Raw genomic sequence first — 13,405 nt, 5'->3', positions numbered from 1 at the left:
GGTTTGGAGCAAACTGCGTCTGTCTCTGGTCTGACCACAACAGTAGTTTCCGCTGTGTGACGGTCCATTAGATGACAGGTTGATGTTTCCTTTGAGCAAGGTTAACATTAGGCTCATTTTGCTCTGTAAATTTTTAAGTGGCAATGCAACTCCTTATTGTAGTGCTTAGCAAAGGTGGTTTCTCACAGTAAACCTTAGCCAATGTAGTTATATTAGCCATTGATCAATGGCGGTTCCTGGTGCAGGGCAGTCTGAGTTATTGGGGATCACAGGTGTCCACCTCATGGTTGAGCCCTTGACTTTTACGAATTAAAATTCCTCCAGATTCCTAGCATTGCTAAAACCCCATAATGCACTATATGATTCCTATAATGTACTGTAGGTAGAGAAAAATGCAGATCGCTTCCATTTTTTTACTTAAAGGAACTTTGTCATGAAATTATTAAAATGATTTTCTCATTTCTATGTTCCTCTGTTCATCTTTGCTCCTCAGAATCAAATCGTGGTAGCAATCACCTTAAAGTGCGCCTGTTTAAAATAACAACAACAAAAATAATGACATTATTATTACTATCGTTGTTTTTTTAATTATTATTATTATTATTGTTGTTGTCCTGAATGGAATGGATATTCATAGATAAGAGTAGGTTGATGAGAAAACATACTGGGTTGGAGCTGTCTGCAATGAAATAAAAGTTTAGTTAATTGTAGACATACAGAAAACATTTTTTGATTAGCATTTTTCAATAGTTAACTTTTTTTTTTCCAATTTGCGGTTGAACGTCTGTAAACACAAAAGAAAAAAGTTTAAGTCTGAGGAAACTTCAGAGTCAAACCTTCTCCGTAGGTTTGTCCCAAATGTTAGTGTATTAATTATAGAAGATTTAATATTACAAAACCAATTCCTCAGTGTCTTAAGAAGTCCAAATTTGAAGGTCTCTCTCACACTAAGCTTGGCTGCTGTTTGTTTTATTACACACCTCCTGAGAAATGTAACCAAAACAACATGATAAAACTGCCTTTTAATTCATCACTTTGTCTGTCATCTTTGCAAACCCTGGCCAGTCGTATTTGTTGTGGTGACACTTGAGCACTTGCTTGCTCTGCTGTATGTTTTGATATTTCATCAGGGCCTGCTAAACAGTGAGGAGGGCTCTCTGCCGCCCACTTCTTCTCAGACAAATTGCCTCCAAGATTGCAGAGGTGGGTCTGAGGCTGATGGATGGGTACACAAAGACCTGACGAGACCATATTTGCAAACATTAAATCCATATTTCCATAACACCAAGGAGCTGTTTTACCACAGGCTACTTTAACAGCCTGTTTAGCAGGCACTTAATAATGTGTCCAGTCCTGACTTGAATGTTGCATCAAGGTGGCATTTAACAGTCATTTATCTTACATGTTCATTACTGCCTGTCTTGATCTGGATATGTTGGCATTGCTCTGGACTTTTTCCTCCTTTCCTCACCCCTTTAACCTTTTTACCAATAATTATATCCACTCTGCTCTGCTTAGTCTCACAATCTCTCCTCCCTGGATTCCCCACAGACTTTAACATCCATTTATCAATTTCAGCTCTGTCATGTTTGACCAGTACTTCCATGTTGGACTCTGCCCTTTCTGACTCCTCTGAACTCAAGTCTCCAGATCTATCTCCACATCCTCGCTCTCATCTGCAGATTTCAGTACATCGCTGCATCTTTCTCCTTCTCCTGCAGCGAACCTGCTTTACAGTGCTACAGTATCTTCCTCATCACCCCCTCTCACTCTTTTGTCTTCTGTACATGCTCTCTTTCCATCACCTTCTCTCATTCTCCCTTTCTCCTTTTCCCTCTCTCTTTCTCTCCCCTTCCCCGTTGGCTTTTGCCTGCATTTTGCTGTTAATTTGCCTGAGAATGCATTAGCTGTAATGAAGGCTGAGGGCCGAGGGAATCCTCCAGGGTTCCATTAATCATCCCCCCTCAGACAGGCAACCTTGATTACAAGTGGCAAGAAATTCATTAGAGCCAGGCCTCTGACAACTCTTATCTCCACCACTAGATCTGACTCATTAGGCAGCCAAATTAAAGCTATGATGGCCCTGATGAAACTCATCGCTTGTTTATCTTGTGCGATTTGATGCATCTGCCCATACATCACTGTAGCCACAACCGTCCGGACCCTCCCAAGAAGTCAGGCCTCCAGTCGGTGCTGAACAGCCTGCACACTCACACAACCGGCCGGTAATGAGGTCCCTCGCTTTCCTCTCCCTCTCTCTGCAGGTTGGAAAGAGGAAATACTTACACGCCTTTGCTGGAAAGAACTACTGATATTTCAATTTGAGATTGTAGTTGTAAAATATGCAGCTTTAAAGGAAGAGTTTATTACAACAAGACAAGAAATAATTAACATTTACAAGGGACCTTAGTTTATTTAAAAAGAGTTTAATAAGCTTCCCTGTCAAATGAGCAGAGAAACTTAGAAATAAGTCCAGTCTTTTATCCTTGATTTGAAGCTAGTGGCTGAGCTGGATCACTGCTCCTCATCATCACCTCCACCATGCAGCTCATGGGGACTGAAATAGCAGTTGCACTCTGGCACAATGTTGTGGAATTGACCGTCTATATTAAGTCAGCTCTTGTACCATAATAAAACTTCCCACTGCTTCTTCACACGATCATCACTCTTTGAATCCCCATTCGAGTGTCACAGTCTTGATGTATGAGGTGGACGGTGAAATAAACTTTACTACTCATGAGTGCCCAGGTCACAGAAGGCCTGTTTATGCTCTGAGGTCAAACTGAGATGAAGCATATTTTAGGATGTGTATCCATGACAGGCTTGAGGGATATTAAATCTAAGTGAATGTTATCCTATAATGCTCAAATGTCTCATGCAATGTCTAAATACTTATTCAAAATAAATCTAGTTTATTTAATAAAATCTGAAGATGTAAGATATTTGAAGAATCTGCTCCTATCAGCATACTTCAGAGGAGGCTGCTGTGAAAGGTTAAACATGGTTTGAGTTCTGAGTCTTTTTTTGGAGGCAGGGAGACCAATCGCTTCCTTCCCTCCGAGGTGAAGTGAAAATATTCCAAGACTTTTCTGGAAACGGTTCAGAGAAACCAAAGCCAGAGCTGTGCACATGAAAGTTTCTATGGAAAAAAAACACTAGGCCCCTTTTTCTCCCTCCTGAATGTGACCATATATTATTACAGCAGCAGATTATTAAAATACTGCTGTCTGGTACTTCACATTTCCTGTATTACTGATCAAAATGTCAAATTCATTTGCTCATATGAGGTCTGTTAGTATAAATTTCAACATGAAGAAATAAAATGTAGAAGTGATCTGCATCATCCTCAGTAGTGAATATTTTTTCTTAATCCAACATTAATCCATAATGTTCAATTCTGGCAGCACATTTGAATCATTACCTACATGTATGGATATTTTTCTGTAAATGTCCAATGAAATATCTAAATTGGCTGTACAAAATTAAACAATCGTACTTGTATATGCTTCAAGAGTAAAAAGAAAAGTCTTCATTGAGAATTCTAAGACCGCTTTTAAGCGTTCATTTGTATATAATCACAAATACCATCTCTTCAAATTTAAGTTTCAACAGAATCCTAATTTTGATTTACCTAAATAAAGTTTGTTACCGTGAAATTGGATGGAGGCGCCCTCGGTTTTGGCGCCTGTCCCGACTGATAGAGAAGTTCATTACAGCGTGTTGAATGCGCTCAGCCTAATGAGGATCCATCAGACCACTTGAGACAACATGGCCTCCTAAAGACAAATCAATCACTGCAGCTATTTAAAAAACGAGCCATCTACCTTTTAGGCCCCGATGTCACTGAAAATAAGAATCATCTATGACTTCAGGAGATTAAAATCTATGCGACGCTGCATCAATGAAAGCGTTAAGACTCAAGCGAACTTTTTTTTTTTCTTTTTAGCTGAGGCTCTTTAAATATTCAAAATAAAACCCCTCAGTTCTCTGCGAAACCCTTTGAAAATCTCAGCAAATATCAGAAATATTATATGCAAACATGAAATAGTGACGTTTTGTTTCAGATGTATTAAAACGACCCCAAAGCAGCCGCCTGACTGCAGTTTTCCGTTTAAAACCAGTCATTTAGTTTACACAGTGCAGGCCATTTTTGATTTTATTAAGGTAAAATAATCTAAAAACAGTCTTAGCAACCATACAATAAATTTGTCATGCTATAAATATATATATTATAAATAATGATTCAACTTGGATTCCACCTTTTGTATAAAGCGATTTATTAGGTCAATTGTACTTTACAGTTGTCCCTTGTTTGTTCGTTATTTCCTTCACATATTTCTCACCTCACAAATAGCTCTCGAAGGCGCTTCCTACACCTGCCAAATAAAATGTAAAACATCTTCAATTACATGCAAACGTGGTCAACAAATAGTACGAAACACAAAATCCAGAATTTCTTCACCAAATGAGGACATGCACATAAACAACAGAACGTTTTGGCCCTACATATAAATACTTAGAAAATATTTACAGTTACATCTCTTAGTGCCCATTTGTATCTTGTTCTTTTTTAAACCCACTATTTACATATCCACATCATAATAAATAAAAATGACAGCATATTGCCAAATACTTGATCTGTTTGTGAGCAAGTCCTCAGTCTCACCTCTCAGAAAAAAAAAAACAAAAAAAAAAAACTGAATCCTCCTTTTTGTGCTTCATGCGTTCAAAAGAGTCAGTGGTACAGTCAGTATAAGTGTTTATATTATCGATATGTTCTGGTTTTTCATTTAAGTTCATGGTCTGGTCCCCTGCTCTATTTGTTGGTGTTGACTCCTCACAGCAAACCTGTTGACGTGCACTGGGATGGGGACCACAATTTTGGGATTTCTCACCGGTTCTCCTGACCGGTTATTGACGTTGCCGGCTTTGATCCGTTTCCACTTGGCCCTGCGGTTCTGAAACCAAATCTTCACCTGCACCTCGCTGAGTTTAAGTGCGTGCGCGATCTGGGAGCGTTCAGTGAGTGAAAGGTATTTTTTACAGTGAAACTCCTTCTCGAGTTCGAGCAGCTGCTCGCTGGTAAAAGCTGTTCGTCTCCGCCGGCTCTTCCCTGCCGAGCTGCCGGTCGGCAGCGCCTCCTGAGAGCCGGTTTTTAGTTTGCTCTTCTGGGACAGTGGGCCACAGTTGTTCCCGTCCGAGAAACTTTCATTCTCGCTGTCTGCGGAGCTGTCCTCTCTGTCGCTGCAAACGGTGTCTGCAGATTTCAGGTCCAGCTTCTCGTCGTCTGAGCTGTACAGTTTGGTCTCACCTAAGAAGTGAGGAAGTGGAGAACACACTTATTCACAATGGGTTCGGAAATTGGTTTACGAGCTATGTCTCACACAATGTCTAAAATCAACCAGTTCGTTTGAAGTAGGCTGATGATAGTCAAGGAAAATGCTGCTAAAAATTCAGATTTCTGAAAAAAAAAAAGTTGAAAAAACTCAGATTTTCTGCAAGTTTTCACCACATCTTAGTACTTTTGGCAACTGTGAAAAAATGAATGGCACATGCATACACACTGATTTCTAAGTTAAAACGCGCGTGTTCTCCAACTGTTTTTATAATGTTGGGCCAGTTCAGAAATCACTTCACCTAAGGGCTACCCTGTGAAAAAATAAAATAAATGCAAAAGATAAACTTATAGAAATTCCTTCCCTATTAAGCTATTTTTCAAGATTCATACGATACGTGTTTCATAATAACATTTCCGTCCGAATGTGGCAACGCTGAGCTGAGACAGATCTTTGCTGAAAAAACTTTCGCCATGGGCCAACAAGCTGTGCTTTAACGCATTTTACGCACAGTGGTAACTTTTTTTCCGCTTCAGCTTCGAGGTTTCAAAATAACTTAACGGCACGAATAGAAAACATGTGAATCTAACCTGATATTGTTTGAAAAGTTTCCGAGAAGTTCAGCAGCTCAGAGCTCTTGTCCCGGCTGTGTAGCTCCTCAGAATGCGGACTTTCCTGTCTCCTCGCTCCTGGGTCAGCGGCGCTTAAACGGGGACCAGGAAGCTCTTGCGGAGGGTAGAAACTGTCCGGCGGATCCGAGAAACTTGGCATCGTTGTGGTGAGCGCAACCATGGATGGCACTCCCTGCCCCAAACTGGCGCAGAATGTGTTGGTGAGCCTTCCCGCAAAAGAAGCCAGCGGCGCTAATGGAGGTATACCAGACGATAAAGGCGAGTGGGATAAAGCTTGTGGGATGACCAAAGGTCTGTACGGCATAAACATAGGATAGCCCGTGTAGAGCAGGTGTCCCGGTCTGGGCTGAGGGGTCCCTATCAGGGAATCGATTGAAAACGCCGTCCCTTGACCGCCCGGTCTCTGCATTTTTGCAGGCAAACACTCGTATTTGGTGAGAAGTTGACAGCAGATGTCCTCTCCTCTGCCACGCGCAAAACTTTCAGTTTAAATAAAGAGTGAATTGAAAGTAGATCCTCTGGCGTGTTGTCATCCCTGGGAATGGACTGCTTCTCCGGATCTCTGCACTCTATACGCGTCAGTCAGCTGTGCGCTTTGTTGTGTGCCCAAGCGCTACCCTTTTCCCTCTTATTTGTCACACACTGAGAGATAAACACACGCTCTCTCTATCTATCTACCTCTCCCCTCTCTGCGACTCCTCCCTCCGCCCCTGTCCGATGCACCGTGTGTGTGCGCGCAGAAACAGAGGGCGAGAGCGCATTGGTTATCATCTGCAATACAAGAGGAAAGAAAAGGGGGTGTTTCCCTGGGGGCTCATCCATCTTCCTCAAATTACGCTTCATTTCCTTATTCAGGCTCTGACTTTTTGGCCGTCTTGAGAGGCGGTAGTTTCCCAGTGGAGACCAAAAAGACGAGTCGCACCCCCGGCCCTCCTCCCCCCTTTACCAGGTTCACCATTGACTGCGAAAACGGTGTGAGAGACTGCTCCAGCCCTTCCCCTTCTATAATCGTTGACCACACCAACCCAATCAGCTATTATTAATTTTGATTGATGATAAGTAATTACTCTGGATTCAAGGGACAGCGAAAAACAACGGTGGCTTTTGTTGGAATATTGGGGCCGATGGGCATCAGAGTCAGGAGGGAGGAGAGGCAGATGTTTCTCCGCTCGCTCTCCCATTCTCCGCGGCGAAAAACAATGCGTTTGGCTTCAGAGAGAGAAGTGCTGCAACAATTGTTCCCTGGAGAGAGATACTTTGTGCGGAATTAGATCCAGATAAAAGACGCTTAAGTGAGGTCATCAGCAGTGTGGACACGGACACGCAGTGGCCAAAGTCAAATCTGAGTGGCTTTCCACTTTGTTTGAACTCGAGGAAACTGAACATTCATGAAAACAACTTTAACATCTCTTTCTGATCATATCTCAATATATATACCCAGCACATTAAAAAAAAAAATCCAAATAACGCACACATTTTGTTATGCCCTGTGATTTGTCTCTGATCAAAGATGCATGTGCAGAATAAAAATCACTTTTCTTTTCTTTAAACACTGGTTTAATCGCAGATCATTTCACCTTTTAAATGGCAATGGGAACTGATGATGATTAGCCCTATTGAGTGCTGGGTGCCCATGCTCTCCAACTGGTCCTCTGATTGCACGAGGACATAAACATATCACCACCGACTCTGATTAGCAGTGGAGGGCCAGGCCAGGCTAATTCTTATAATTGCAAGTGACTTCAGCAGCACCTCTCTTTGATCTATTGAAACCATTTTTCGAGCGCCTAACCCTTTCTTTTTCCAGTTCGTCTGTTATTATTGCTCCTCTTTTCACTGTTTTACAAATGAGTTTCAAGTCACTTTGATTAAAGAAAAAGGGCAAAAAGAAAGACCAATTCCAAATTCTAATAAAATTAGTAAATGATCTAAAAAATGTTTTCATTTATTGGATGATTCTGGGCTTAATAGTTTAAAACATATGCTAATAGGGATAATTCTACTTTGAAAAAAAGAAAGAATAAAACATCTTCAACCTTTTATTAGTGATAACAATAAACTTGATTTTGGACATTCCTCATTGACAAAAATGACCATTTGCTTTTCTTTTTTTTATTCTTTTTTCTTTTGTCACATGAAAGATTGCCACAAGCTCTTAAATTGAAATGACAGGATAAATGTTACTAATAATATATCGTGAAAAAGTAAGAAACTAGATGCGCTTAGACAATGGGATTCACGCGTATCTGAAAAACTTAAATGCTGTTTTACTTTATTAAAATTTATTCTGTGTCACTTTTCTCTGAGAATCTGGAGGCACTGACACCAATCAACATATTACAAAAGAAGAGAGACCGAAAATGATGAAAACAATAAAATAAATAAAAAGGAATTTGCAGATAACAGTGGTATGTTTTTTAAAAAAAAAAATATCACGCCTAATTTTGATATAAATCTCCTAATTGCAATCGTCTCCGTGGGAACAATTATTTATGCAAACATTTTATGGCACTCCTCAAAGTGCAACACATAATTATTGTGCGTGTTAACATCAAACTATGACAGTCATTGCGTATGAAATTCAATCCCAAGCTCATTTAACATTAAGTAAAGAATTTAAAAAAAGAAAGAAAGGGGAAAAAGATATAAAACATAAAATTGCAAATCCACTATGCTCTCTTAGTTCTAGTCTATAGCTCCCTCTGGTGGTGCAGAGTCACACATATTATTTTGCTGAACTATAACAGGTATGAATGAAAGGAACAGAGAATGAAGCTGCTGCTTCTTTCTCCAGAGGAGCGTATGTATGGCAGAATATGCTGGTCAGCATTTGTAACAAGTGTGACAATAAAAACTAAAATAATATGATCTTTTTACTCTTCTAGCAGCACAAGGTTTCATTAGACGAACGAAGACGACGAGGCACTTTCAGTGGATGTATCCTCTGCACTCCAGGAGCAGGTAGTTCTTCATGAAGTTGGGCAGATCAAGTTTTGGGACAACTCTGTGTACCCGGCCCTCCAGAAAGCTCCTGAGTCTGCAGCGAGCTAAGTGCTGCAGGGAGCGAGGAGTCATCGCCAAGGAGAAGATCGACTCATAGAACTCTTTGTGCTTCTGGTTGGATTAAAACACAAATTGACATAAATATATTTCGTGGAACACTGAAATTCTCACTTCATTGTTTTACAATCACCCTATATCTTAAAATGCCATTTATTTACCACTACAATTACGTTACATTTCATTTCCTGTGATCAATGTACAGAAAAAAACCCCCAAAGCTTCTATTACCAAAAATGATTGGAATTTGAAATGACTTTATCTAAACATTTTTTTATTCCTGGTGGTAATCGGATTCTCTGCCCAAATCATGTTATTTTCTTGTGAATGGAAATGTTGTAAATACTTTGATGAGGAAGTAGAATAAACTATATTTAAGAGAGCAGATATTTGTTCAGCAACACCCTTCTTTGTTTAAATTTATGAATTAATAGCTAAATGAGCTTACCTTTAACACATCTTCGGACACAGACTCAACCCAGGTGTCTGTGACTTTCAGGCGACTGTAAGCGTTCAGGAGAACCTCGATGGTGCGTGGAGATCCTGAACAGTGCTTTAAAACCTGAAAAGAAACATCACAATTGTCATGTGAGTATACGAGCAAGCTTGTGACTCCATAGAACTGGAGAAATAAAGTAATTAAACACTTGTGAAATGAACAGATTGGTCTTCCCTCCAGGGGTTTAACTGGAAATTATGCAATTAGTGCTAATTAATCTCCTATTAACACTTGCCTAATTAGGAACCAAGCATTTTGTCTGGTGCACGTGGGTTCACTGATAGTTGTAGTCTGTTTCCCGCAGAGTGCAACACTTCATGTTGTGTCATAAGATGGTAATGATTTGAATGTTAACTTGTGAAATCTGCATTGAACAGTGTTTCAAGACTCTCAGTCAAGGTGTTACATGTGCAGCACTTGCTAATTATGCAAAATGAGCCACCTTGATGAATAATTGGTTCCTACTTTAAGTATGTTATTTTGCTTCCAACCAATCTGTAAATGCTTGAGCACACATTTCTTTTCAGACAACTTTTAGTGTTTTTTACCATGGGGAGAGCTCCAGGCCACACTCGAATTGACCCATGGTTGAGCAGAGCGCGGACAATCCTCTCAGGATCATGGGAAACCTTGTAGCACACCACCTTCAGAATGTTGTGCATGGGAGCTTCACCACCATAGTCCATGTCGTTGACGCAGGCGTTATTAGCCAGCAGCAGGTCCACTATGTCTGGATTTACATTCTTACAGGCCATGTGCAAAGGAGTGTGCTTGTCCTGGTCCGTGGTGTGAACGTCAGCCCCTGCCCCCAGCAGCATCTGACACACCTTGAAGTAACGTCCGAGGTCCTGTAACTCCTGAGGTTGCGCACATGCCGCATTCAGGGGTGTGAGACCCTCGTCGTTCTGTTTGTCCACTGCGGCTCCATAGCGCAGGTAGAGCTCAACATGGCCTTGGAGGCCGTTCCTGGCTGCGACGTGTAAAGGAGTGTCATCTTCTTCCAGAGAGCGACCATTGATCGCAGCACCATACTGAATGAGATGTTTAGCACATCTGCCAACAGAATGACAGGAGACAGGATAAATTAGATCAAATGCTCTCAAACTTTTTTTTTTCTGTCACACCCCAATAGTCCTAATACTTTAGATGAACTGAAGTATCTCTCCACCAAAACTTCTCTGTTTGTGTTCCAAATGTGTTCACTAAAACTGATTTAAATACTCTGAGCTTCACATTTGAACTCCTTGTCCAGCACTATGGATATTGTTTGCCCACCTGACAACTGAACTTGAGGACTTTTAAATTCTCATTGGATAATTTTCTTGTTCGCTTTGTGTGGTAGGACTGGCAGCTCATGGTGGCTAATGTTAAACTTTGGTAGAAAGATGGCACAGTTCACTAACTTTGAATAACTCTGATCTGGTGTTAAAAAGTAAAAAAAAAAAAAAAACAACTAAACTATTAGTAATAAAAACACTAAGAGATTTAGCAGCTACTTCAGTCAGCAGCCTCTGACAGCTACAAAGACATACAAACTAATGGTTAAAAATGGCTGCAATATCTACTGGAGCCCGCTTTTCGGTTTTATTGTTCTATACTCACTCAAGTGATTCGGGACTCATGCAAACATGCAGAGGCATGAGGCCATCTTCAGAGACGGCGTTGGCATTGGCACCATGGATCAGCAGCAGCTTTGTGCACTCGGGTTGGCAGTTTTCACAGGACTCATGCAGGGCAGTGGTGCCCCCAGGTGCCAGGTCTACATTTGCCCCACGTTGCAGCAAGAGTTTCAGGCAGTCTGTGAAACCCCGACCAGCTGTGATGTGAAGTGGCGTTGTCAGCTCTTGCTCATAAGTAAGTGACCATAGTCCTGGAAGCGCAATGGGCATGAGGTCATCTCAGAGTTTTAGAGCTACGAGTATTGTTAGTAAGCAGCAGACATGTTAGAAGAATGATGGTTTAGCTGAGCATATCGTGTAGCTTCATAATAATGCATAATGATAAGCGTATTTCTCAATACACGGAAATTCAACATTCCACCACCTGTCCCTTTTGTTAATGAGAGTGAGCTCAAAACCTACTGAGGCATCTGTAGTTAAATCTGAAGTTCTTCCACTCCTCTAAATTGCTGGTGTCGTAAATGGCGTGGACAAGGTGGCTGTATTCATCGTCGTCCACAATGCTGAGAATAGTCAGCGCATCCCCAACAAGCAGAGAATTCCAGAACTGCAGGACGCAACCTGTAGCCTTGGCTGTGGCGATCACATCCTTTCTGTAGTTCTTTGGTTTGTGCCATTTTATTTTAGGTGCCAAGTAAGCCATTTCCCAGCTAGTTTGTCTGTGTTTTAGGTTCAATCTGATTAGGTTGCGTACTTTCTAGCGAAAGGACAACTCATGTAGGTTGTTTGTGCAGATGGGGCTATTTCAGGGAGGTGACATGTGATATTTTGGTTGACCCCGTGAACCTTGCCAGTGCAGTGACACAGGAGCCAATGACAGTGCAATATATTTAACCTGCTTTTTTTCAGCTACTCCACTAAAGTCCATGGATAATGCAATTTTTGAGTCAGTGAAATTACATGCAACACACTCTTCTTAAGAAAAATGAAATCATCAGCACCAAACACTATAGTAAAAAAGTTATTCTCCTCAACATTTATATCCAGTGATTTATTAGGAAAAACTGACAAAGAAACTTTCAACAGCAGCATATTATTTTTTTAACAGGAGGTGTTCTCTGTGTGTTCATGTTGCACAGAACACACAGAGAATTGGGTCAGATTTTGTAGGGTGGATGTTTAATAGTTACTATTAATATTACCTCATGATCTGGTTCTATAAATATTTTTATTACTGTGTGTTTGAACACTCAGGGTCAGATACTGTCATTTGATGTCTCAAATTTCAGATTTTTGGATGCTAATCTCCAGAAATATCAAAACCTACCAGCAATGCTGTGTGAAATAAAATGTATTGCTTAATAGAGTCCAAATGAAGACATATGATGTATCTTACCTTCCCCCCGGGCAACCCAGCGCATTTCCCCACCCTGTGGCTCAATGACAAAGTTAGCTGTGGATCCTCTTGGAAAAAGGCGTTGCATAGCCTCCAGGTCTCCTGTATACAAAGCATTTTGAATGACCACATCTTGGCAGATGGCCGGGAGCCGGGCACTGCTGGATCTCAGTGGTGTTTTGTCCATGGCCTCTTTCTTCAGCATATAGCTACTGAGGTGATGGGAGGCAAGCTGTCTCTTGTGCTTGTACCTCTCCAGCATGTCCTTGTCATGTTCAAGAGAACGCAAGGCCATGGGTGTGAAGACAAAGCTGCCTCGGGACATGCTAACAGGCTCACCTCTCCAGGAGAAAAGTAATTTTGTAAGATGTGTATGGGTAACTGAGCGAGGCGGTCTAAAAAGGCCTGTCTTCCTACTTCTGTTTTTGTTGTTGAATCCTCCTGGCGGCTGTCCACTTTGTCCCTGCAGACTGTTCATAGGGTTGGTTCACAGAGTTGTTTTGATATTTGGTATGAGACCCTCCCTGCGGTGTGACAAGTAGGGCTATTTTTATGTCTCACATGCAGCCACTCAGACCTCTCTTGTTTGCCTCCAGCCAGCCTTTAAAGCTCTTTGTCAGGCTGCAAGTAACAATGAGTTGAAACAACTTTTTTTAGGTCATTGAACAATGTTTTCTCAATGACACATCATGCAAATCTTTTATGAGAAATGTATGTATGTATGTATGTACATAAGTATTTCAAATTTCATCAAATAGTAATGCTACTTTTCAATGTGATTCCACCTTCTCTACTCTAAATCTATCTCAGTGTAAATAGTATATGTCAAGTCACTCCATAAAGAATATCAACCATTCTCAGCA

General features: G+C 41.0%; 2 protein-coding genes across 3 annotated transcripts; both read right to left on the bottom strand.

Annotated features, from left to right (window-relative positions):
• Positions 1-4,299: 4,299 nt before the first annotated feature.
• Positions 4,300-6,875, bottom strand: gbx1 (gastrulation brain homeobox 1). Its single transcript, XM_072364427.1, has 2 exons — positions 5,927-6,875; positions 4,300-5,311 (listed from the first exon to the last, which is right to left on the bottom strand). The coding sequence occupies exons 1-2, from the start codon at positions 6,375-6,377 to the stop codon at positions 4,797-4,799; spliced, it is 966 nt and encodes a 321-aa protein (XP_072220528.1). The 5' UTR covers positions 6,378-6,875; the 3' UTR covers positions 4,300-4,796.
• Positions 6,876-8,394: 1,519 nt separating this feature from the next.
• Positions 8,395-13,017, bottom strand: asb10 (ankyrin repeat and SOCS box containing 10). Of its 2 annotated transcripts, none has more exons than XM_072364425.1 (5): positions 12,543-13,017; positions 11,130-11,397; positions 10,076-10,580; positions 9,477-9,590; positions 8,395-9,082 (listed from the first exon to the last, which is right to left on the bottom strand). In XM_072364425.1, the coding sequence occupies exons 1-5, from the start codon at positions 12,865-12,867 to the stop codon at positions 8,897-8,899; spliced, it is 1,398 nt and encodes a 465-aa protein (XP_072220526.1). In that variant the 5' UTR covers positions 12,868-13,017; the 3' UTR covers positions 8,395-8,896. The 2 variants fall into 2 exon arrangements, with proteins under 2 accessions (XP_072220526.1, XP_072220527.1); XM_072364426.1 differs by lacking the exon at positions 12,543-13,017 and adding an exon at positions 11,609-11,869.
• Between the last annotated feature and the right edge of the window lie 388 nt (positions 13,018-13,405).

The sequence above is a fragment of the Leuresthes tenuis genome, unplaced genomic scaffold, assembly GCF_036924035.1.
Source record: "Leuresthes tenuis unplaced genomic scaffold, fLeuTen1.0.hap1 SCAF_14, whole genome shotgun sequence".
Lineage (NCBI taxonomy): Eukaryota > Metazoa > Chordata > Actinopteri > Atheriniformes > Atherinopsidae > Leuresthes > Leuresthes tenuis.
Note: the sequence above shows the minus strand (reverse complement) of the source record. Positions and strands in the feature narration are given on the sequence as shown.